The 23,729-nt window shown below is 40.6% G+C and overlaps 1 protein-coding gene and 1 long non-coding RNA gene across 9 annotated transcripts in view; one reads left to right on the plus strand and one right to left on the minus strand.

Moving 5' to 3' along the window:
* The window catches only part of LOC310682571, a 49,118-nt gene extending 43,330 nt beyond the window's left edge, over positions 1–5,788 (plus strand). For both annotated transcript variants that reach the window (XR_014514007.1, XR_014514008.1), the window contains exon 2: positions 4,988–5,788. This is a non-coding gene — a long non-coding RNA (uncharacterized lncRNA). The remainder of the gene's footprint in view (positions 1–4,987) is intronic.
* The window catches only part of HNF4G (hepatocyte nuclear factor 4 gamma), a 69,563-nt gene continuing 47,097 nt past the window's right edge, over positions 1,264–23,729 (minus strand). For 3 of the 7 annotated variants that reach the window (XM_083451238.1, XM_083451241.1, XM_083451235.1), the window contains 9 exons: positions 22,929–23,023; positions 18,524–18,630; positions 17,309–17,464; positions 16,446–16,533; positions 14,407–14,559; positions 13,516–13,752; positions 12,558–12,677; positions 11,466–11,521; positions 1,264–1,395 (listed from right to left, as the gene is read on the minus strand). In XM_083451238.1, the coding sequence (XP_083307364.1) occupies positions 1,279–1,395; positions 11,466–11,521; positions 12,558–12,677; positions 13,516–13,752; positions 14,407–14,559; positions 16,446–16,533; positions 17,309–17,464; positions 18,524–18,630; positions 22,929–23,023 (1,129 nt within the window). In that variant the 3' untranslated portion in view covers positions 1,264–1,278. Of the gene's footprint in view, positions 1,396–6,631; positions 6,728–8,490; positions 11,522–12,557; positions 12,678–13,515; positions 13,753–14,406; positions 14,560–16,445; positions 16,534–17,308; positions 17,465–18,523; positions 18,631–22,928; positions 23,024–23,729 lie in introns of those variants that run through there. The other 4 variants (XM_083451240.1, XM_083451239.1, XM_083451237.1 and 1 more) reach the window with 2 other exon arrangements.

A 23,729-nucleotide genomic window follows, 5' to 3' on the forward strand; every position in this document is an offset into this window, starting at 1 on the left:
ACCACAATAAAATATTTGAGTTGATGGCCATTGCCATTCAACTGGTGTGTTTGCACCACGTCATGTGATTGATTATATGGGGCAGGGCTTACCTACCCCCTATAATTTATTCAAGTTGGCACTCCTGGTTATAGGACACTCCCCAAGCAGACTGTGAGGGGTGCAGAAGAAAGGAGAGGAAGGGGACTTGGGCTGTCACCGTTAGGTTTAATATTCTTCAAATTGGAATAGAAGCCTATTGCAATACAGACATGACTATGATCTCCTCTTCACGTCTCTTCAGAGATGAAGCAGGAAGCCAAGATAATTCAGATTACAAGAGGTGTGGTTGATTAATTTGTGGTGGAAGTAAAAGAAAGAAAGTTGTGACAAGGGTATTAGTTAACAACGTCCAGAAAGAATTCCAGAAGAGCTGTTCTTGCTTTACAAATGCACTGGACTTTTTGAAGATATTTCTGGCACGAAAGATAAAGGGAGCGTTAAGTGCATTATATATTTAAATTTTCCAAAGGTATTTGAAAAGGTAGCACGCAAGTGGCTTGTTTTGAAAATAAAGACCCACACGGTACAGCAGAAGGAACAAAGTGAATAAAGAACAGGAGAGGTGATAGTGGGGGAAAGAAGGAATAATGAATATAATGCATTTCTTTAATGATGGGCCTATTCTCCTGAGAAGTCTGACAAGCATCAAAGATAACCCTGCTGCATGGAACCAGTGCAACTGTGCCTTTGAAATGTAATCTCACAAATATGCTGTCATTTGACTGCAAGAGCAAAAATGTTTATCTACAATGCAAAATTTTCTTTATCTTGGGTTTTTGAATTAAGCTTCCTTCTTGGTGCCAGACAAGGACAAGAATAATTACTACTATTTCTAAATAACTGTGTGTGGTATCTTTAAACAACTGGGAGCAGACACATTGAACTCCTTTGTGTGTTGTGGATCACCATACAGGGAAAGATAGTGAAGAAGAAAACAGGAAAGCACAGTCCTTCAATGGCTTGTATACTGATGTCTCTCAGCTGACGCATGATCACTTCATGCTGAAAGAGACAATTGATGCACATAGAATTTCTTCCGCAGGGGTGGGAACACCGGTCAATCAAAGCTCTTGCCCCCATAGAGAGAACTTACATCCATTTTCTCCAACTTGGTGCTCATTAGGTTTTTTGGATTGCAGCTCCTAGTCATTGTTGCCAATTGTCAGAGATGATGAAAGTTGTTGTAGACCAACATCTGGAAGGAGCCAGGTTGGATAAGGCTGCCTTATATACCTTCTAGCTGCTTCCTTCAAGACTGAACCAATCACACGTCAGCTGAGGGATGTTGCTATCACATGTATTATCTTTTGTCAGGGGGCTGTCTGCGGCTCCTAGTTGGTTGCCCAGGAAATTCTAAAGACAAGGAAAAGTTTCTTACAGTCCTTTTTTATTTCAAACTTTACAGAGAGAGGCTATAGAACCCAGCCTCTTGGACAATGGCATTGTCCTGAGTAAATCTCTGCTCCCCGTCTCTCCCACTTCTTCATTTGTCACTTTTACGGGTGCTGCTACGCGCCCTCTGTCTTTGAGCTCTTTGCTCTCCTACTTTTAAGGCTTGCCGGGTTCTGGGAGATGGAGGGTCTGGAATACTTTCTAGTGACAATATGTTAGCCAGCTGCTGCTCAGGCTCTCCCTGCTCCCATGATTTCCCAACTTTCCCCCCTCATCTGCCTTTGAGCTGCGACCTCCCTCAAACACCTGTTGCACATCTATATTGTCTTCCTCTTCCTCCTTCCTGGAAGGGTCAGGATGAGGAGACGGTCTCCATCACCACTCCTCCTCTGCCCAGCCCCTGACATCTTTGAAGGAGCAGAGCTAGCCCAGTGCATTTCTGCTGGCTCCCATATGTGTGCCAAGCCTCCACAAACCATCTTTCTTTCCCAGTCCATTGCATGAGAAGTGGGCAATTTGTTGATTAAAAGAGAGTGGCTTCTAACTAGGTTTTAGCCAGAGTAGACCCCCTGAGATAAATGAGCATGTCTAAGTTTCCTTCAATGGGTTTACTCTGAGTAAAACTTAATTGAAAACCACCCAAATTACCTACACTGATTGCTTTCTCAGCTGTCCTTTCTGTCGCAAGCGTACGCCATGTTGTAACTGACCTGCTAGATCTGGCAAAAGCTTTCCTATCATGCCTGGTGCCAGATGTTGACCACATTAGATCAAGCACCCTGTGGGCTTGGGGAGGGCTTGATAGCAGCTCAACTTAATTGCATTAAACTTAATTGCATTCCTGGATAGCCCTGCAAATTCTTTTCAGCCATGAGCCAATCTCAGCACCCATTCAGCTGTGAGCCAATCACTGCCATTTTAAATTGCCAAAAGTAATTTCATTTATCTTTTGGTCCGGGCATTGCATTTGGGGTAGTTTAAGATCATTGGCAGCCAACATGGATAGGAACTGAGGATTGCTCCAGTTCTGCCACTCAAACATTGCTGAAGTGTTTCCAGGGGTGGCAGAGAAAGCTTGGCAGCTCCTGCAAGCACCCCAAACAGGGCTGGACCCTTCCCTGATTTGGGGGTTAGGGTTGGGAGGGGTCCCGGTTGGCACCATGCCAAAGGCTCTATGGAGTCGGACACCAGCCCTGTTAGTGGTGACCATAACTTTTGCTATTGTACAGAGAATGATTCCTAAGGATTCCTGACCTGAACAGCAGCAATAAGTGTCCACAAGCCCTTTTCTACAATACATAATGTTCTTCAGATGTGTGTTGAGAAAGGAATCTGGCAGTGTAATCAAAACTTGGTTAAACCATCATACTTCATTTATGGCACCACTGAAGTCTGGAATTCATTCTGCATGAGCCATATTCACAGTGAACGAATGTGTGGTTTGCTTTTTCTTGCATTTGATAATTGTGGCATATGACTTAAATGATAAGCACCCCTTGTGGCTATGGAAAAGGATGCTATGTTTATTTCTATGAGGAAGAGGAACCACTGAGACCTGTTGATTTCAGTTGCACAGGCTGAATGACCCAAACTTGTAAATTTCACAGTGGATGTTATTTCATAGAACATAAACATGTTGTCTCAGTAGTGATACTGCTTTCTTTTGTCCTCCAAGCCTGATTTCTGATTATTTCACTTCCTTATTAAATTCCCTACAACTTGCCCTGGTGCTCAAAATGGGTGAAGCTGTTGTGTCATATTAGTAGAAAGTGCTTGTTGCCTTTCTGCTACTTCAACAGCAACGCTTGAGCAATGCTATGTCACTTCATTCAATTTTCAGCCCTCATCGCCTTCCTTTTCTCAGTTTTGATCAAAGTCAAAAGAAGTTGGTGGTTTTGCTCTGAATAAATGTCGAAGAGCCATTTCCTTTTTTTATTATTCTGAAAATAATGCATTTGATTAAAACTGACATGTGCATTCCTAGAAAATTTTAGCAGATTATTCAGTGGCCATTTGATGACACAGATGAAGTTTGCAAGAGTGGATTGGCAACCTATCTGTATGCATTGAGAAGCAGGTCCCACTCCATTCAATGAGAATCGCTTCCAAATAATTATGAATACAGTTGCAGCAACTGTGTCATGAAAAGAGCAAGTTTTATGCATAAACAGTCATACGTTGGGTTGCGAATGCTGTGAGTTACTTCTATGTTTTGGCGCTCGCGCATGCGCAAAACCACTAAATCGCATTTTGAGCATGCACAGAAGAGCTGAATCACATCACGTGCATGCACAGACACAGCGCTGTGGGTTGCGAATGCTGCGGGTTGTGAACGTGCCTCCTGCATATATCACGTTCGCAGTCCCGCACATACAGAGGTTCCACTGTATATTGTATTTTCATAAACTGCAACTAGGTAAAGGTAAAGGGACCCCTGACCATTAGCTCCAGTCGTAGATGACTCTGGGGTTGTGGCACTCATCTCGCTTTATTGGCCAAGGGAGCCGGCATATAGCTTCCGGGTCATGTGGCCAGCATGACTAAGCCGTTTCTCGCGAACCAGAGCAGTGCACGGAAACGCCGTTTACCTTCCGGCCAGAGCGGTACCTATTTATCTACTTGCACTTTGATGTGCTTTCAAACTGCTAGGTAGTGTTCAGATAGATATTAATGAGTTTGAATTCCTCCAAGATCTGTGAACCCCTAACTCTTAAATATTTAACCTTATGTATTAAACATACTCGGGTTATAATCCAGACAGACCTAAACTCATTCAAAACCCATTGACTTCAATGGAAGCATCAATCCATGCTTAAATCTCTCACATAGAGTTGGATCTAAAATAAGGCTGTTGCTTGTAAGGAAGCTAACTTTTACATGAATTTCACTGTGACCAGTGCTGCAATCCTATACACACCAGGAACAGCCTCATTGAACTCAACTGGGTATTTTTCTGAGTAGACATGATAGGATTGCATTCTTTGAGATAAGAAAGTACAGTAATACCTCCGCTAACGTCCGTCTCGTCCAGCGTCCATTCCAGCGAACGTCCACAGCAAGCCAGGAAGTACTGGAACGGGTTACGTCTGAGTTTGCTGCTCGCGCATGTGCAGAAATGCTAAATCGTGCTTCGCACATGTGCAGAAGCACAAACCATTCCACATGTGTGCACAGATGCAGCACTTTGCCCTGCGTCCTTTTCAGCTAATGGCTGGGGCTCTGGAACAGATCCTGGTCGCAAAACAAGGTACGACTGTAGATGAATTAATTTGTCCAGGTGTCAATCTACTCTTAACAGTCTTTAACTTAGGGTGGAGGTTGTGTGTAGAGTTCATCATGAATACCTTTCACAGCATGAATACCTTTCAGTAGAAGTTCCAGAGAGGTAACTGAACGAAGCAATTTGTGTGCTGCAGAAGAGAGTATCAAAATACCGCACAATGATTTCACTGATAGCAAAACTATTTCTGGGAGCAAAGATAATTTAAATGGTCTGTTATTCTGCAAGTTTGCACCCATTTTGAGTACATTCTTTGTATTTTAATGTTGACAGTTACTCGTGGATGAGCGCTGTTAAGATCCAGCAGTTCTACAGCCTAGGAGCAAGACTTTCTTCAGCACATCAACCTGCTTTGACTAGATCCCAGGGGAAAAGCAGCCGAAGAACTGTTTAGATTGAAAGCTGCCATCTCCACAACATGGACACAAATTCACAATTGGATCAACAAATGTTCGAACTACATGGCTGCTGCTATTGTCTGCCATAGGAATCTCCATTTTCCTTGCACTTGACAGTAGCAAAAATGAAATATGAAGTTGTAAGGAGATATGAAAATATGAAATGGAGAAAGAAATACTTGACTCCAGCTTTGATGGAAATCTATGTGTATTGAATTTATTTTGGCTGGTGTATAGAAACTTTTTAATCTATGTCACTTTTTTTGCCAAAGTAATTTTTCAGCTGCTGTATTTATGTACTTCTTCTACATCAAAGTTGTTTTTGAATTCCCAGAGATCCTGAATCTGCTTCTTCCTTTCTGCCTGTACTTTGAATATGTAGATTTCTTCCCAAAACTTAGAAGTTCAAACTGTGGCCACTGGCTATGCAGCTGAGCGATTTCAAAAAAAGTAATTATCCAGAGTGCTGTATGGCTACCATTTTTATATTTCTTCTTGTCTTCTTTTCTTTATTCAGGTACATAAGCAGAGTGTAATATGGATAGCTACCGTATTTTCCCATCTATAAGACGCCCCCATGTATAAGACGCCCCCTATTTTGGGGGACTCCGATTTAAGAAAATGGGGAGAGATCTATCAGTGTATAAGATGCCCCCAAATTTTGGACATTATTTTTTAGAGGGAAAACCTAGTCTTATACATGGAAAAATATGGTAGATAGCCACAGATAATTCTATTTAAACTATACAAGGTCAGATCAACTTTAGAGGATCTTTCCCCATGTTAACAGATAATCTTTATAATAAAGGTTGTGCTTTTGTATCAGTAAACTACATTCTCTATGCAAAAGCATTCAGGAGGGACTGAGCAGGCCAAGTAGGAGCATGGTCCATTGTGAGGGCATGAGCTGGGGAGAATCTGCAGGGCCAGATATGCAGACCTTGTTGGCTGCATCCATTTCCTGGGCCTCAGGCTCCCCACCTCTGCATTAGAGGAAGGCCACCTTTAGATCCAAGCCATAATTTGTATCAAATAATTCTTTTTGCCAAGAGGAACATTAAATGGGCAGTTTATTTGAAACACACAACAATTGAGAAGTTTTTTAAAAAATGCATTTGCCCACCCACAGATACCATCAATGTGGAAAATATTACCTCTAGCCTTCATCATGAGCACTGTAAAGAAGGGCCAAGAGGAAAACAATTTTTCTTGCCTTAAAACAGTCTGGGCTCTATCTTTTAAAATCACTTTCCTGTGGCCTTATTACCTCAACTTTAAGGCACGATTTGCTTTAGCAAATCATTTGGAAAGGAGGTAGGGATATATTGTTCCTTATTCCTTTTCCATTACTCACACGAAGTAGGGCATTTGAACAAGTAGTCCACTAAGGAAATGTTGCTTGCTGGGTAGACAGGTGGTGGCTAGGCCTGACATTTGCCTATTTCAGGTGTCACCAACCTTTTAAGGTACATTTGGATTTTTGAGTGTGTATTATGGGTGCCACCCCACCTGGTCACTTCTCTTTTCCCCTCCCTCAGATCAGCTCCCTATGAAGAGAAAGTGAGATTTTATTTTTCCAAGGGATCTGGGTAAAGCTGGATCCGGTAGAATTCATCTGAAAAGTACAAAGAGCTTCAATAGGAAGCAGGAAAGAGTGCCATTCTTTCTCTACAACATGACTCTACTCTATCACTTTCTCAAACAAAATTCACTACTTGTTATACCACAATAAATTTAATCAGGCGATGCCATTATGGGTTCCTTAACTCTTTGGAAGTACAAAGATCATAGCATGTCTCATAGCTATATAAGTGAGCAGCAAGGTAGCCAGATTTGCTGGTGGTGTCGAATTGTTCAGGGTGGGTTAAACAAAAAGGGATTGTGAGGTGCTCCAAAAGATCTCCGTAACTTTGGTGAATGGGCAGTAAAATGGCAAATGCAATACAATGTAAGCAAGGGTGTACATTTCAGCAATAAATAAATCCTAATTTCACATCCACACTAATGGAGTCTATACTGTGGGTGATTATGGCTGAATCTACAGGCATATAAAAAACACTGTGAAAATGCTTTTTAAAAAAAGTTTTGAAAAATATATTGAATTTGACATAGCTCACCATCGCCATCTAGTGTCACATTCATATACTGCAATTTACAACACACTCAAAACATTTTAGTTGCAGCTGTATTGCTCAATCCCAGGAATGATACCTTGGCATCTCAGTAAATAGTTCAATGAATATGTTGATCCAGTGTGGAGCGGTTAATGAAAATGGCAAATTCCATCATTATGAAAGGGATTGAAGAACTGCCAGTTTAATAACAACATCATCATACAAATGTATGGTGCAATCACAATTCAAATGCTGTGTATAGTTTTGGTTCCCTCCCTTAAAAAGGATATCGTAGAGCTGGGAAAGGCTCAGTAAAGGACAACCAAAACTGTTGGTTGGAGTAACTGGTTTGAGTTACAAAATGTGTAGCTTTTCAAGTTTCTATATAAAAATAAGGGACATGATAGAGATATAAACAACTATGGAAAATGTGAAGAAAATGGATAGAGGGGGGAAATCTTCCTCATAATACTAGCGCCTGAGAGTACACGATGCTACTGAATGTTGGAAGAGTCAGGAGAAGCAAAAGAAAATACGTTTGCATACAGTGCAGTTAAACTATGGGATTCCTACCCACAGGATGTTGTGATGGCCAGAAACTTGGGTGAGTTTTAAAAAGGATTAGACAGATTCATGGACAAGAACATCATCACTAGCTATGTTCTGCAACCACTGTTGGAAGAAGTATGCCTCTGAATACCACTTGGGGAAAGTGCTGTTGCCCTTATGTTCTGCTTGAGGGCTATGGCTAAGCATCTGGTTCACCACTGTGAAAACAGGTAGGTCTTTGACCTGATCCACTAGAATGTACATGCAGAGACTGTAAATTATTTTCCTTTTAAAAATTGAAAAAAGACACATAGATCAAAAAACATACAATTATCTGACCGGAGGAAAATTAATCTCATCCATTCTTCGCTGAATTAAATCGCACATAATTTTCTGATCTGAAACCTCAAAAAGCAAAAAAAAGGGGGGGTGGAACTCTATTAACTTACAGTACAATAGCTGCCATCCCCAAAGAGCAATCTCACCTCTTAGAAATTCTAAGGATTTCAATGAACTGAGTAAGAAATAAAAGGAATTTAGCCTAATTAAAGCTCTAACCGATGCAGTTTGAGCTGTGATGTGGTTCTCATCTGATTTCAATAACAGTTTAACTTTTTCTGCTCATAGTTATGACAGCCAATTTTTGTAAAAACAACCCAACAACCCAACATTGCTGTTTACATTATGCAAAGAAAAAAAGTTACTTCAAGGCCCATTTAACATTCATATGTTTTCAATATCTGTTTATTGAGCATTGATGAAAAACAGTCTATCTGAAAACATTTGCAGCAGCCATTTCATGGCTACTCAAGCCAACATCCATACATTACATCATGGTTCAAACAGCTCAGCACAATATACCATTCGAACAAAGCCAGTCATTTTGATTTTGTACAATTAGGCTTACAAAAATAATTTTACACCTAGAAAATAAATCAGATTCTCAATAAATTACAATATACTTATTATTTAACAAGGAAAAGCATTGTATAAAATAGATAACAATATTAAGAGTTTCAAAAAGGAAAAGTGTTTCATTACATTTGGCAGTCTAGGAAATCATTTAGTCATTCATCTGAGAGCTATGTACAGTGTTAAGCACCAAAAACTCTGCTCCTCTGCTTTCTTGCTGCAATGCTCAGGTAACAATAGACACTTGGACCAGATAAGAAGTATCCACATTGTGGACCTGCCTCCTTTACCATCACCACCTTATCTTGTCCTATCCCATCATGAAATAGAAGCCCAAAGGGCAAGGCAAAGTAGAGGTACAGGACCTTGGAGAGCTCCAGGTGATCCACCTACTACTCCAACTACACCCTTTTATGGTACTCAACCCAGATTGCCATGCTCAGGCTAACTCACTCCCACTCTTGCTGTTAGTTCCCTCTTGGTTTGTTGCCTATGCCAGTGGTCCAGTGATGTGGTATTTGGGACTCTAGGTGGAGAAGCATTTTCTGGGCATTCCTGAGCAAAGGTCTCAGCTCAGGACCAGTGCCGGACCTGCGTCTGGATTAAACAAATTAATGGAGGGTGAGCCTATTAATGGCTACTATCCAAGATGGCTATGTTCTGCCTCCACTGTTGAAGGCAATATGCCTCTGAACGCCAGTTGGTCAGAATCACCGGGGGGGGGGGGGAGTGCTATTGCATTCAGGCTTCCCTTAAGTATCTAGTTGGCCACTATGAGAACAATATGGTGAACCAGATGGACCACTTGCCTCAAAGAGTAGGCTCTTCTTATGTTCTTATATCTAACTTTTCCATAGCCTTTACTGCAGGGCCTTCTGGGATCTGCTACCCAGAGTGGGCATTATGACACAACCCAATCTCTATTAGGAACAACTTTGGTGTAAGAAAGGCTCCATGACATTGGTCCAATGGTTTTGATGTCACCGGAAAAGCATGACAAAGAACTGAACTGCAACAGCTTTGATACTATGCCGATAACATCAGAAGGGTCTACAGTTGTAAAATCTATGGATATTTTAAAGTCAAATGGAGGATGTATTCCCATATGTTTGTTTTTTCTAGGACAAAAGAGAGAAATTTGGGGGAAAATTGAAATCTATCCAGTACTTTCTTATAAAAGCTAAACTCATTTTGCTCATTAAAAAACTTAGCACAACACATAACATTGTGCTATTCAGATACTTTTTTGGTTGCATGACATTTTAAATTGGACATGCTTATTTTTATTGATTAAAAATCCAGCGTATGATATGCTATTGTAAGCTTTTGGTATCAAAGTCTTTTGTAGTCCCCCTCCCTTTTTACCCAGCTGGGAAAATAGAGAAAGATAGAAGATGAAAATATAAACCATCAACATTTGAAGGTCTTGTATGAACTGAAGCAAGATTCTCGACACTTTCCTGTTTGCGTGTTATAAGAGGGCATGTGTCTATTTTCTAACATTCATCCACTTATTTCACTTGATACAAAAAATGCAAAATAGAATCAACAGTCAGAGGCTGTGCTTGTTAGGCTACTAGCTATCTGAACGTATTCTATACTGGAAAATATTTAGATGTACCTTTTCAGCATCAAGTGATAAGAGTGTTGCTTGTTTAGCAACCTAGGCAAACATAGTACCAATGCTTTAATCACTAATATTCCCAACTTTGAATATTGGAACTAAAAAAATTGCAGCTGTGTGTATTGGCTGCAACAGTGCTATTTTAGAACACTGCTCTATTCGTTCTAATAGAATACTTCAGAAGATATGTGCTTTTTTTTTTTCATTTCCCCCCAAAATTTCTAATTTTTCCACTTCAGGAGAAAGTGTAAATGGGGAAAATATTTCTCCACTTTTTGCTAACATCCTTATTTAATTCTTTTAAAAATTATAGTTCACATTTTGAATAGTAGCTTTTTTAAAAACCCACAGTTCAACATTAAAAGCAGAACTTATTTACAAGAGACTCTTACTTAAGAGCAAAAGACAATACATTTTTAAACAAATCCCACAGCAGTATTCACTTACTTAAAATAAATTCCATTGAAATTAAGGAGATTTGCTTCCACATAGGTTAGAATCCAATGCATACTTGCCTGAGAGTAAGCTCCACTGAACACAATGGGTCTTATTTTTGAGTAAACATGTACAGGATTTCACTATATAATTCACACATACGTCACATAGATGCTTGCAGGAAGTATTTTGGCTTTCAACCTCCATTGTATATTCAAGAAAATGAGACACCTGCTTTGATTAACTGTTAAAACTACTTGCTTTGCTGTTTCATTATTTCTAAATTTCAGCTTGCAGTTCTATTAAAATCAGGCTTTGCATTCCGCTAGTGATACTTAAGACTTTTTCATGTATAAGGGGACAATAAATTAAATTTCTTCAATACTGATTCAAACGCATTGCAAACAGGAAACAGCTTCCCCTTCTCCGTTCACCTACTTGCACCCACAAATTATATCTGAATTCAAGCTATTTTTTTAAAAAAAGTTAGTAAAAGTGATTTATTTGTTGTTTTCTTACATATATAAAAAACTTCTCCAAAGGGAACTGTACTTGTCTCTTTAACAGCAGATCTGAGTTATCTGTCCTGAGTTTTCCAGTGTCACAATGGCTTAATGCAGTGCTTGTATTACAAAAAGAAGAAGCATTGATCAATATCACAATGGCTTTTGTTTTGGAAGAGATTGCTGTGAAATAACCGTAACTTGGTTTGCAGCTACCTTGTATTCCTGACCAGAGCCTTGCGGAGGAGAAGGCAGAGGAGTTTCGGGAGTTGCTGGGGAAGAATTGAAAAGGAATGATCAGTAATCAAATCAAGCTTCTCTTAACTTAGGGCTGCGTTGAAACAAGAGGCAGGGAATGTGCTTTTCATGAACATTTTTCACCTGCCGTGAAGAAGTCCCTACTATTTCAGCGAGAGCCTGAACGTGGGAAAAATGTCTGCAGGGGCTTTCCAGTTGTCAAGGCCTTTCAGCGGACGCTGACTCTCCCAATGCAGCATAGTAGCTTCAGCCCCACAGTCAATTTGGACTGAGGCACCACCACCTCCCTATACCCGTTTAGAGTGAGGACACTGGCTTGTTGGTCCTCAGTGCCATCATCATGTAGCCCAGGGTTTCCCAAACTTGGGTCTCCAGCTATTTTTGGACTACAATTCCCATCATTCCTAGCTAGCAGGAGCAGTGGCCAGAGGTGATGGGAACTGTAGTCCAAAAACAGCTGGAGACCCAAGTTTGGGAAACTCTGACGTAGCCAAATCATTTATTTCATGAATTTTTATTTACTTCGTAAAATTTATATACCGCTTGATTGTAAAAACAAAACAAAAAACCCCCCAAAACCTAAAACATCTAATCTTATTGGTTACATGGTATTGTGGCATCATCATATTTGGTGAAGGATCTGCAGTTGGATGAGATGACAGCAAAAGAAAACCCAGAGGGGAAAATGGTACGGAAGAAGGAGCAAACTACAAAATGAATACTGTGAACCTCTTCAAATAATAGCAGTGAAAAAGGTAGTCTTAAAGACTTGTTCAGAAAAACATTTCATGCCCTCTGAAAGCCACTCTTTGCCCCCCCCCCCCAAAAAAAGTATTTCTGGATGAAGGTTTGGCAATGCTACAGCCTAGCCTTCACTAAAAATTTGCTCAATATAAGAAATTAAATTTTAAACTCAGGTTGTTGAAATGTTGTTAGTAGAAAACAATTAAGGTTGGAAAAAAATGATGTGAAGCACTGATAACCAATTAAGCAGTGAATTAAAAATAACCCACAGAAGTTACACTCAAGTGATATTTACAATAAACTTACAAATCGGTTCTGCGTGTACAGGAGCAGCCACTGAACTTATAAGCAGAGTTTGTCCAGTGAGAGGATCTTGGGCTAGATGAGGATGAACTTGGTGGAGATTCGTGGCATCACTAGACGTACCTGCAAGAGAAAACCCAAGCGTTTGTCTATGCAAATGGACAGAGAATCAGAGAACTGTAGAGTTGAAATGGACCGTTAGGGTCATCTACACCAACCCACTGCAATGCAGGGATCTTTTGCCCAACAGAGGGCTTGAACCCACAACCCTGAGATTAAGAGTGTCATGCTGGTTGATTCTACAAAATAAAATACATTTCCCTCACTTAGAGGAGCTGCAAGACCTTAATTCACTTATTAACAAAGCCAGGATGGAAACAGAGGAAGATGAGATGTACCACTACCCCTTGACTGCTAGTTCCTACTGAGTGTCCTATGAGGGACATTCTCATAGGGAACAGAACAGGTCAGTCCAGGTGTGTGGCCTGGAAAGTGTCCACAGGGAGAAACAGAAAAGCCTACAAGGGGGCATTTGGTTCCAGGGCCTGTAGTTCTCCACATCTGTTTACATAAAGTTATAACATAAATGTCAAACCCCCTTAGCCCTAAGTTTTGCAAAAATAATTCTAGACCCAAAAGTAGCAGGAAAATGTATCTTGGGGAGGGGTACAGCACTAATATAAGTGCATCTGAGTACAGTGGTACCTTGGTTCTCAGATGTCTTGGTACTCAAACAACTTGGAACCCAAACACTGCAAACCCAGAAGCTGTTTTGGGGGTTATTTTTTAAAGTCTGGAATGGATTAATCAATTTTGCATTATTTTCTATGGGAAATTGCGCCTTGGTTGTCAAATGCTTTGGTTTTGGAACAGACTTCCGGAACGGATTAAGTTTGAGAACCAAGGCACCACTGTACAGTTAAACACAAGGAAGTCCAATAAAACCTACTGACACACCTACCTCCCAGTAACATTTCTTGAAGCAAATTATCAATTTTAACCATTCCGAACAGTTTCACAAATTGTATTTGCTCAATCATTTGCCAGGTGATGCTCTGAAGGGTGGGCAGAAGTAGTAAGAGTTCTCCAAAGCGTCCCCTGGAGTCGTACTGACGGTCATTGATGTAGTCCTCCAAATTGATCTGAACTTGAAACCTCGTGTTCCTGATCTTCATTGGGTTACTCAGTCCTTTTGCATCTTCAAACAACAAAGAAATCTTTCGTAAGGGTATGGAAGAAAGCACCAAAGCAATGAATCATTGGTAGTGTTATTATCCAAGTGGGCCCTGGGGATAAAGAAGACTCACAGATCAATCCAAATTCCCCAAATACTATGCTGGAGGGGATTTTGGTGGAACAGAGGTGTCCCTCCACCAACTTGGAGCTTCCCAATGTAACTGGCCACATGACAGATGGGCAGAAGTTACAACCAGTGGTAGCCTGTAGAAAAAACCCACCTCTATACTCACAACAGGGCATTTCAAAAGGAAGGAGGGACAGACTAGTTCCTGTGCAGATCTTTCTACTATCATGATGGTGCCTTCTGTGCCAACTTTTAAACATCTGCTTTAAAAAATCCTATTCTGCCAGGCCTATGTAGGCAATCAAGACTATATCCTTTGACAGAGGTTTACTGATTGTCATTTTGAACTTTTTCTGTTTTTAACTGTTGTTGGATGATAGGAGTCATAGTCCAAAGACTGGAGAGCATTGGGTTGGGGAAGGCTGACAAAGACACATTTTGTTAAATTAGGAACCACATCAAGGTCAACATTAGCATAGGAAAATCTTTTCAGCTAAGAAAATCTTTTCACATTGTGTGTGGGTGGAGGTGTTGGATTCTGAAGTATACCTGGATCAAAGAAGACAATTGCTTTTAAGCAAGCATATTCATTATCATCAATTTGGATCTCCTGAAATGGTCGTATTATCTCATCCAGTATCCTGTTTGCTACTCGGCTGATCTCAATTTCAGAACTGTTGCGATGGATTACAAAATCATTACCTAAAGAAGCAAAAACAAAATCAGAACTCTTTTGACAACATAAGTAGCCTTAAAATTCATATTCAGCTTCCATTTTCTATCGTGCATTTATGCAGATGAATGTGTTCACAAAAGACGTTTCTCCACACATGCAATACAGTGGTGCCTCGCAAGACGAAAAGAATCTGTTCCGCGAGTCTCTTCGCCTTGCGGTTTTTTTCGTCTTGCGAAGCAAGCCCATTAGCGGCTTAGCGCTATTAGCGCTATTAGCGGCATTAGCGGCTATTAAAGGCTTAAGGGATTAGCTGCTAAAAGGCTATTAGCGGCTTAGCGGGCTTAGTGGATCAGCTGATAAGCGGCTTACCGATCAGCTGTAAAGCGGCTTAGCGATCAGCTGTTAAGCGGCTTAGCGGCTTGGGAAAAGGGGGGGGGGAAACCCCGCAGGAACTCGCAAGACATTTTCGTCTTGCGAAGCAAGCCCATAGCAAATTCGTTTTGCGAAGCACCTCCAAAACGGAAAACCCTTTCGTCTAGCGGGTTTTCCGTCTTGCGAGGCATTCGTCTTGCGGGGCACCACTGTATTTATTTCCACAAATGATATGCCACCAGAGAAATCATAATCATAATATATTCACCAAGAAGGAGAGCAAAATCTTCAAGGTTCATCTTAAGACAGATGGGTGGCTGAATCGTCCTTTTTTGAATCCAATATACTTACCATGAATCCTATATATCTGGGTAGTTAACATGGTACCCTCCATATTTTGCTAACTACATAGCTCCTATCAGGGCCAGCCAGCATGGCTAATAGTCAAGGATGGTGAGAACTGTTGTCCAACATGTGGAGGGCACCCCATTGACTAATGCTGCTATATATAACTGGGCTTTGCAACAGCCAGCACAGCCACACCTTAAGCTTTTGTCATCAGCATATCAGCCTCTCTCCAAACCTGAACAGCAGATACAATGCTGTGGATAATGAATTGGAAAGGTCAGAGCTATGGATGGGGAGAAGTTCAGTTCACAAGGCAAGGCAAACGTCCTTAATTCACAATTTCTGCAACAACATGAAACTGAAACACTGCCATCCCTTGCAATTTGTGCTACTCCAAATTGTGAAATGTGGTTCTCCAGCCAAGTAACACGTACCAAAAAAATGAACAAGTTAGTGAGAATGTATACAAATATGCATTACACTACAGAAAATGGCTTTGCAAAAATGTGTATACAGCCGTACCTTGGATCCCGAACGCCCTGGAACTCCGACGTTTTGGCTCCTGAACGCCGCAAACCCGGAAGTGATTGTTCTGGTTTGCGAATGTTCTTTTGGAACCCAAAAAGAAGCCGCAATTTGGTTTTTGAACATTTTGGAAGTTGAACGGACTTCCAGAATGGATTCCATTCGACTCCAAGGTATGACTGGACTGTGGGAAATTGCATGCAAAATGTGTACATGTGCACTAAAATGCTGATGACTTTATTTTTAAAAAGTTGCTTACTGATGTGGAAATGTTGAGAACTGAAGATTGGGAAAAGGAGAAACTTTGAGAAACCAAAACTGGCAGATTCACTCATCCCTAGTTAGAGCATGATGTGGTCTTAGGTGGTGATCCTATGTACAATTACTAAGAGTAAACCCCAATAACACTGTTCAAAGAATCCAAGCTCTTCCAGTCATTACATCAACATATTTCAGCAAGCCTGATGGAATAATCTCCCATCTCCTCCACCTGTGGGGGGGGGGGGCTGTTTTTCTATACCACATTTGAGTCAGTTTGGGCTGGAGGAGGATGGGGAAACTCATGAGCCAGCTCCCACTAGCACACCTACTTAGTTGAATCATGCCCAGTGAGACAGTAAATATGCACAGGACTGTGTTGTAAAAAGTAAAATAAAGATAAACTTACCTAAAAGAATAATGTCTTTGTAAAGCATAGAGCGTTTTGCTGCTCCAAGCAAAAGGTGTTCTCCAGCATGTGCTCTTAACAGGGCAACCTTGGGAAAAATAATGTGCATAGAACAATAGTAACTTCAAAAATAAAGCAAGTGGAATAAGATGAATCACCTACACTAGCTGTGAAGACACCCTCCCTTCCTCTTGAAGACAAGAGGTTTCCACTTTAGAAATACAATGGAAGTTTGTCTATTTGGATAAGCAGTTGCTCTGTTTTGGCTTTGTTTCCAGTTTCTGAATATGTGCAATACCGGATGATGTCCTGAAAATCAGGCTTTGAGACTCAGTCCCTCAGCTCTCTCTGCTGTTCCTAGAGCAATTAACTTGGTGCTCTCTAGGTGTTTTGGACAATAGTCCTGTGCTGGTTAGGCTGATGGGAGTTGTAGTCAAAAACATGTGCAAGGCACCAGATTAGTGAAGGCCGAACAAGAATTGCCCACTGCCTCCCAATACCCCTGTTGAAAGCAGGTAGGAAGAGGCCTTTTGGTGTTTTTCTTATAGAGTAACTTGACTGTGTCTCATAAAAGGTAGATTTTTCCTGATTCTTTCACCTCTTTTTTTCTTAGATCTCAGTTGCTTACTGTGGATTTGTTTGCACCTGGGCTTGTTTGCTTGGCTCCTACTGTGTGGCATGATCTTCTCTGGACCCAAGCCTACCCACTTTCGTGAATCTAACTGTATATATGCCAGAACCAGCTCCCCCATGATCTCTACTTCCCTTGATGTTCTGGCTTAACATCCTAGAAGTGTCTTCTGTGAAAAGAGAGCCTTCAACACGGAACCATTATTGTGGCCTCTCAGCTCATTATCCCATACCTGATCATCCAGCCGTAGTTCGCAAAAAGCTGGAATGTATTTTGCCCATTCTACAAGCACCAGGAGCTGCTGCCTCATAGATTCACATACTTCGCTAATGCCAGCAATTTTCTTAACGCTGATGTCAGTACCAGAACAGGGGCTTGAAACAGGGAGCTGGTTATAGTGGAGAGAAATTATGAACTCGCATTATTCCAGCAGTCTTTATAATAAAGTTTTGTCTGCCTACAGTTACCCATTATAACCCCCCATACCAACAGAAAATAGGTTTATAGTGAGTATATACTAGCCCATATATACACCAAATAATGAGTATATCATGTTCATATGCATGGTGAGAGAGATGTGGGATGCAGTCCTACACTATGCAATTGCCTGAACTTTGAGCTTTATGGGACCAATGTGCATAGGATTGTACTGTTGGACTTTCCATTTCGTGACAGTCACTTCTGCATCTACACTACAAAGCCAAGGAGTTATAGGAGGAGAAAGCAAAGGTGGGAGCCAAAAGTAATGGGGTTTCTGAATATCATGTGAAGGAAAAGAGGAACAATCTTTGCTAAACCTTAAGAGGAAAGGATGAAAAAATGGCGGTTCAGATGAGGAACATCTGGCATCAAAGACAAGCAGGATCTGAATTATATAAACAAATAGAAGTTATTCTGTAGGGTTTCTTGGTTGTTGTTTACTCACTCTTCACCATAAGGTCACGGGGCAGGTTACAAACAATTTAAACACTACATTAAAAACAGTTTAAAACAACTTAAACACAGAAATAATGTTGGTCATAGGAATATTCCTACTGAGTGTCAAAAACCAACACTATACCTCCTTCCCTTAGCACCCCACAAACCAAGCTCTGTTTTCACTGTTACAGAAAAAAGTAGACCTTTAGAATTAGGCATTCAGCCCCTGATATTTCACTAACTTCAACAGGAGTATTCCAAGTGGTCAGTGAAACATTTCTTCAGATAGCTTACAAATCACACTCAATAGGGCTAATGGCTCTACCCGAATCAGGCAGCTAAGTATTTTGAAAGTGAAAGATGTATAAAGCTTCTTGCAAAAGAAGCTGAATCAGATTATAATTTTCTAGAGAGAATCTTCCCATCTCATTTCTGTATTGCAAATGCAAAAGGAGAGGTGCATGTATAAAACAGAGAACATTTTAAAGGTCATGGGGATCCTATACGCCATGATGGTGGATTGCTGTACCTGGTGAGAAAGCAACTCAGCCTGAGCCAACATATTAATAGAAGGAATGTTGCTGCCATCAGATGCACTTCGTCTCGTACTTATCCTGTCCCGTTCATTTTGCACAGCTGGGAAAGGAAACAAAATTGCACATTGGTTTGCATGCAGGCCATGATACTGAACAGCTTTTCAAGGGTAGCGTTTACATATCACTATAAGCCAGAGTTTCCAGCTTATCGTGGTTTACCAGGAATGAGCAGGGTGCTACCTATTCCTCCCCTGGCAAGAGTAGGAGGAAGAAACCTAGAAGCCTTGGTTTGCCATTATGTACAAATGCAATACAATCTGCAAACCAACATAAGCCAGTTAAAAGAAGCAGCAAACCAACAATAAACCATGGCTTGAGGCTGGCTAGCAATTGTGGCTTCTTAGTGAGCGACAAATCATTTTCCTTGACCCAGATGTAATGGGAAGTCAAAGGTTTATGATTTGTCTATCTTGCTCATGCCAGGGGAGGGGCAATGCTAGAGCAGTCAGTTTGTTTGTTTGTTTGTTTGTGACATGTTACAATGTTTCTCAAATTTGGATCTTCAGTTGTTGTTGGACTGCAACTCAACTCCCATCATTCTTGACCTGCTAGCAAAGGATGATGGGAGTTGTAGTTCAACAGCAGCTAGAGACCCAAGTTTGAGAAACATTGTAGGATAAGCCAAAAGTCCTACCTCGTTATGATGTGTGTGCAGTCAAAGTGTTATTAAGAAACTGTATGAACCATAGATATCCAAAGTTGGTCATGACATTATTGCAGAAAGTCATGGAAGAGCAATGGCAAACATTTTTATAACATTCTATATAAGCATTATAAGAAACGGTCCTAAAATAATTTCTGTTTACAAAGAACACCATTTCAGCTTTAGAAATTTTGAAGTCAAAAAAGTCTCATAACTTTTAGAGATAGGTCTGAACCTTTCCTTCCTTGCCCCAACATTCTTTTTTCTTTACAAAGCTTTTGAACTGCTGTAGTAGCTGATGGATTTTTGGGGGGAGGATAAGCAATCACACTGATAGCTATGTTTCAATCTGCATATAACTTTGGGACTAGTGACTTAGGAAAGTTTGCTTTAAAAAGTGGATTAAAAAATAACACAACTCCATCCCTAATGTGAAACTTCTCTAAAACCACTTTCAGCTTTCAAAAACAACTGACTTCCAGCCAGAGTTCATTTTTAAGGATGTAGCTTTGAGAGATGCTAATATTAGGGTTTGGAGCAGATAGTATGGAGCAAAAATAATCGCATAGTAGCCTTTCGAAAGAGAATGGCATGGTGGAACACAAAGCTTGTGTTTGAACAAGGTGTCCCTTTTAATGCAAAAATGAAAGAGATAAATAAGGCTAGCCATCAGCTTTGCTGAACCTATTTTATATCCAAGGTCATATCAAGGAGAGAAAAACAGAGTTGTGATCAACATATTTCTCCATTCCACACAGAACCTCATAACCTTTTGTAAAAGCATCAGTTGCATTTCCAATGATCCGTTTGTTATTTTTAAGGAAGCAATCTGCATCAGAGAAGTTGAGAAGGCAGCACCAATGCTTCAATAAAAATGTGCTCAGTGCACTATATAGTGTTCTGCAGTTTATATGAAGAATGAACACGCTTTATAGTGAAGGCGCACTAGATTCTTAGCCAAGGACATTCATGATGGGCCTTTTATTAAGGTCATAATAAGAAATGTCGTACAGTGATAAACACTAAGTGATAAATGGTCACGTAGACGTGAATCAAGAATGATGCTCCAGTCTTTTTTAACTGGAGAAAAGCTATCTTTTTCATTTCTTAACTCAGCACCTCAACAACAAAATGTAGTTATGCTTTAAATATAAAATTATACCAGAGGACTGGCATCTAACTACTTTGATCACCCTGAATAAATGGTGGGAATGCATTACAAACCAATTTTTTAAAAAAGAATGAGAAGTTTTTCAGAAATAAATGTTTTGCCTGCACATAATTCAACTTCAAAGTTTGTTACTAGTCAGTTTGAAAAGCCTGTTTTTTTGTTTTGTTTTTTGTTTTTAAAAATGTAATAAGCCTATGGTGAAAATAGAATGAAATGGTATTCCTTAGCTTGGAGGACTCAAGGAAGAACACAAAGGCAATAATGGAGGAACACTGGCACAGCTCCTAATGCCCAGATAATTTTGTTCCTAAGCTCTTGCTTGTGATTCTTTATAACCCGGGAGAGGTTGAAACTAACTTTCATGTGAAGGCTGCAATGGTGGGAGAAGAGGAAAGCCCTGCCAAATATATGCAAGACTTTCTACAAACTTAAAAAGTCTTGGATTTTACAAGGTCATAGCTACATAAAAAGAACAGTGATAAAACTAGTAAGCAAATACTATGACTGAGGTTTTATGGTGCCAAGTGTGCAACCCAAACAACTTTTGTGCTGGACCAGGGGTTGGATTAGTGTCCCTCCACCCAAAGAATTGAACCAGTGTCAGTCCTTACTGATAGCTTGTGGAAAGTCTCCAAATGGATGGATACTGAGCTGGTCTGGGAGCCACAGGATCCTGAGCTGTTCCTGCTCCTTGATGGCAGCAAGCCCAATCTTGCTCCAAATGTCTGCTCCCATCCTTGTGCCTTGGCTGACATGAGAAACAAGTCTGCAGATATGGAAGTGGTTCCATAGCCCCATCTCTCTCCACCTCTGCCCAGTCAGGCTCTGGATTGCCCTGGCTGCTCAATGGGGCTTACTCTCAAGTAGGTGGGTACAGAAGTGCAGCCTTAGCTTAAATTGCAGTTCTTTGATGCTAAGCAAATCTTATTGATGTGATTTAATGTGTCATTTTTCTGTTTTCAAAGGGATGCACTTGAGAATTTTGGGGAGTACCTTTCTGAAATTACAAGTATAGCTGCATGTTAAGTCTTCTACAGCAAGAGAAGGGTCTTTTCCAAGGAAGAACTAAGCAATTTCTGTCTGTCTGTCTGTCTGCCACACACCCACAGAGGGCAAAACAAAACAACATTGCAAGAAGCCTGAAATTTAACTTTTACTTTGAATACGTCAGTTGCAAAGGAGAATTAAGCTTGGCATTATTCTCCCTCATCCCTTGGGATTTTCAGCATTACCACCTCCTTTTGACTTAAAAATCAACCACCATACAATGTTTTCACCTGGAATTCAGAACAGATGGGATTTGTTCAGTATGAATATATAAGCTGCCTTCCAACGAAGCTCCTTCAGTCTGTCCAAAATGATCTTGAATTCAACACCTGCTGAGGGCTAAAAGCTGCCCTTGTAGACAAAGAGCAGTGGACACTGGGAGTCATGTGTCTCCTTCCCAAAAACAATTTTTGAAGAAGAAAAAATGAAAAGCATCCTCTGTGGAACAGCAGAGTATGGAATGTTGAACCCCACTTTTTAAAAATTCAATTTTTTATCTTAAAGCTCCCACCATGCAGGAAACATAAGAACAAAGGAATAGCCCTGCTGAACCAAGCCAGTGGCCCACTGACTCCAGCGTCCTGTTTTCGCAGTGGTCAACTAGATGTCCATTGGAAGCCAGCAAGCAGGACTTGAGCACAACAGCAATTTCCCCTCCTGCAGTTTCCAGCAACTGGAATTTGGAAGAATACTGCTTCTGACCATGGAGGCAAAGTGCAGCCATGGTGGCTAGTATCCATCGATATTCTTATCTTCCGTGAATTTGTCGAATCTTTTAAAGTCACCCAGCAGCCACCACTACTTCTGGGGTGGATTCCATAGTTTATCTATGCCTACTTCCAGACATGCTAAAATATAGGAGAACTCATGAGTCTGCTTTTAAACATCCTTCTGCATAGACATGAGGTCTGTATAGAACCATTGATGGTTCTATGTCAATGGTTCTTTTTTTCCTGTCCCATTTCTAAAGAACTGGATGCACAAGGTAGATTGCAATAAATTGGGAACAGCATTAATAATATAAGAGGCCTCACAACAAACCTATGTTTCCTATTACTATTGCAATTTTACAGATGAAGATCTGAGGACAAGAGTGCATGTAAGGTCACCAAACTACAGCTGAGCCAGTGTGAACTCAGATCTTACCTGCCTAAATCCACCACTTTGTCCATGAGGCCACAATGACTTGAGAAGAATAAAAAATTTTTTTTATCAAGTTCAACTAAAACAAAGAATATCTCGTAGCATGCAAAACTAGAGGAAAGCAGGCTTTGCTTTGTTTTCAAATGACCCATGTGTCAAATCTTAGCATTAACCAAAAATTACATAGCAAGTTGACTATTTTGACTGCTATAAAAATCTCCTTCTTTTGTAGGCACAACCAATATATATTCATTAGGCATTTGCTTATAGATTTTGTTTCCTGCTAATTGATATGAAGTGTTTTCCTCTGAACAGGAGGTTAAAAAAAAGTTACCTTCCTTCTTCATCCCAGCGCGAAAACACTTTCTTAAACGACAGTATCTGCATTGATTTCTCTTGTCCTTATCAACAGTACATTGCCGGCTAAATCTGTTGGACAGAATCGAGGGTAAATATATTAGAGTGCAAGTAAAGGAGGGTCCTGATTAGCACGGCTGAAACAATTAATGGGCACTGTCAAAACAATGTCTCCAACTATCAACCTTCAGTGGTATTTTTTCTTTAATCAGCCTTGAAACATTTCTCTTTGCCATTCTTCTACGGAATAATTCCTTGTGATGGGCAAGTAAAATCCCATTAGGTTATTCATCATCTTGTGAACGCAAGGCATATAAATTTTGCTCCCAGTCTCGTGAATGTTTAGGATGAATTTTCTTACAGCTTGATCCAATCCTGCTGGGGCAAATGGTCAGGAATAGGAAATGAAAGAAAAGCACTGTAAGATCAGAGCAAAGATTTGTCTGCTCTGGCATGTGATTTCCAAGGGGGGCCCCAGATTTTGTAGAAAGCATTCAGGCAAGGCTTGAAGGAAACAGCTTTCTGCTCTTGCTTGTCCCTGGCATCTGGAATTCAAAGGTAGACTGCCTTTGTTCATGGAAGCTACTGGAATGAGCCTGGCTATAGCCTTTGATACTGATGAGATCATAGAATCGTAGGGTTGGAAATGACCATGAGGGTCATCTAGTCCAACCCCCTGCAGTGCAGGAATCTTTCACTCAATGTGGGGCTCAAACCCACAACCCTGAAATTAAGAGTCTCATGTTCTTACCAACTGAGCTATCCCAATGTACTCTTA

The sequence above is a fragment of the Podarcis tiliguerta genome (assembly GCF_965153285.1).
Source record: "Podarcis tiliguerta genome assembly, chromosome: 7".
NCBI lineage: Eukaryota > Metazoa > Chordata > Lepidosauria > Squamata > Lacertidae > Podarcis > Podarcis tiliguerta.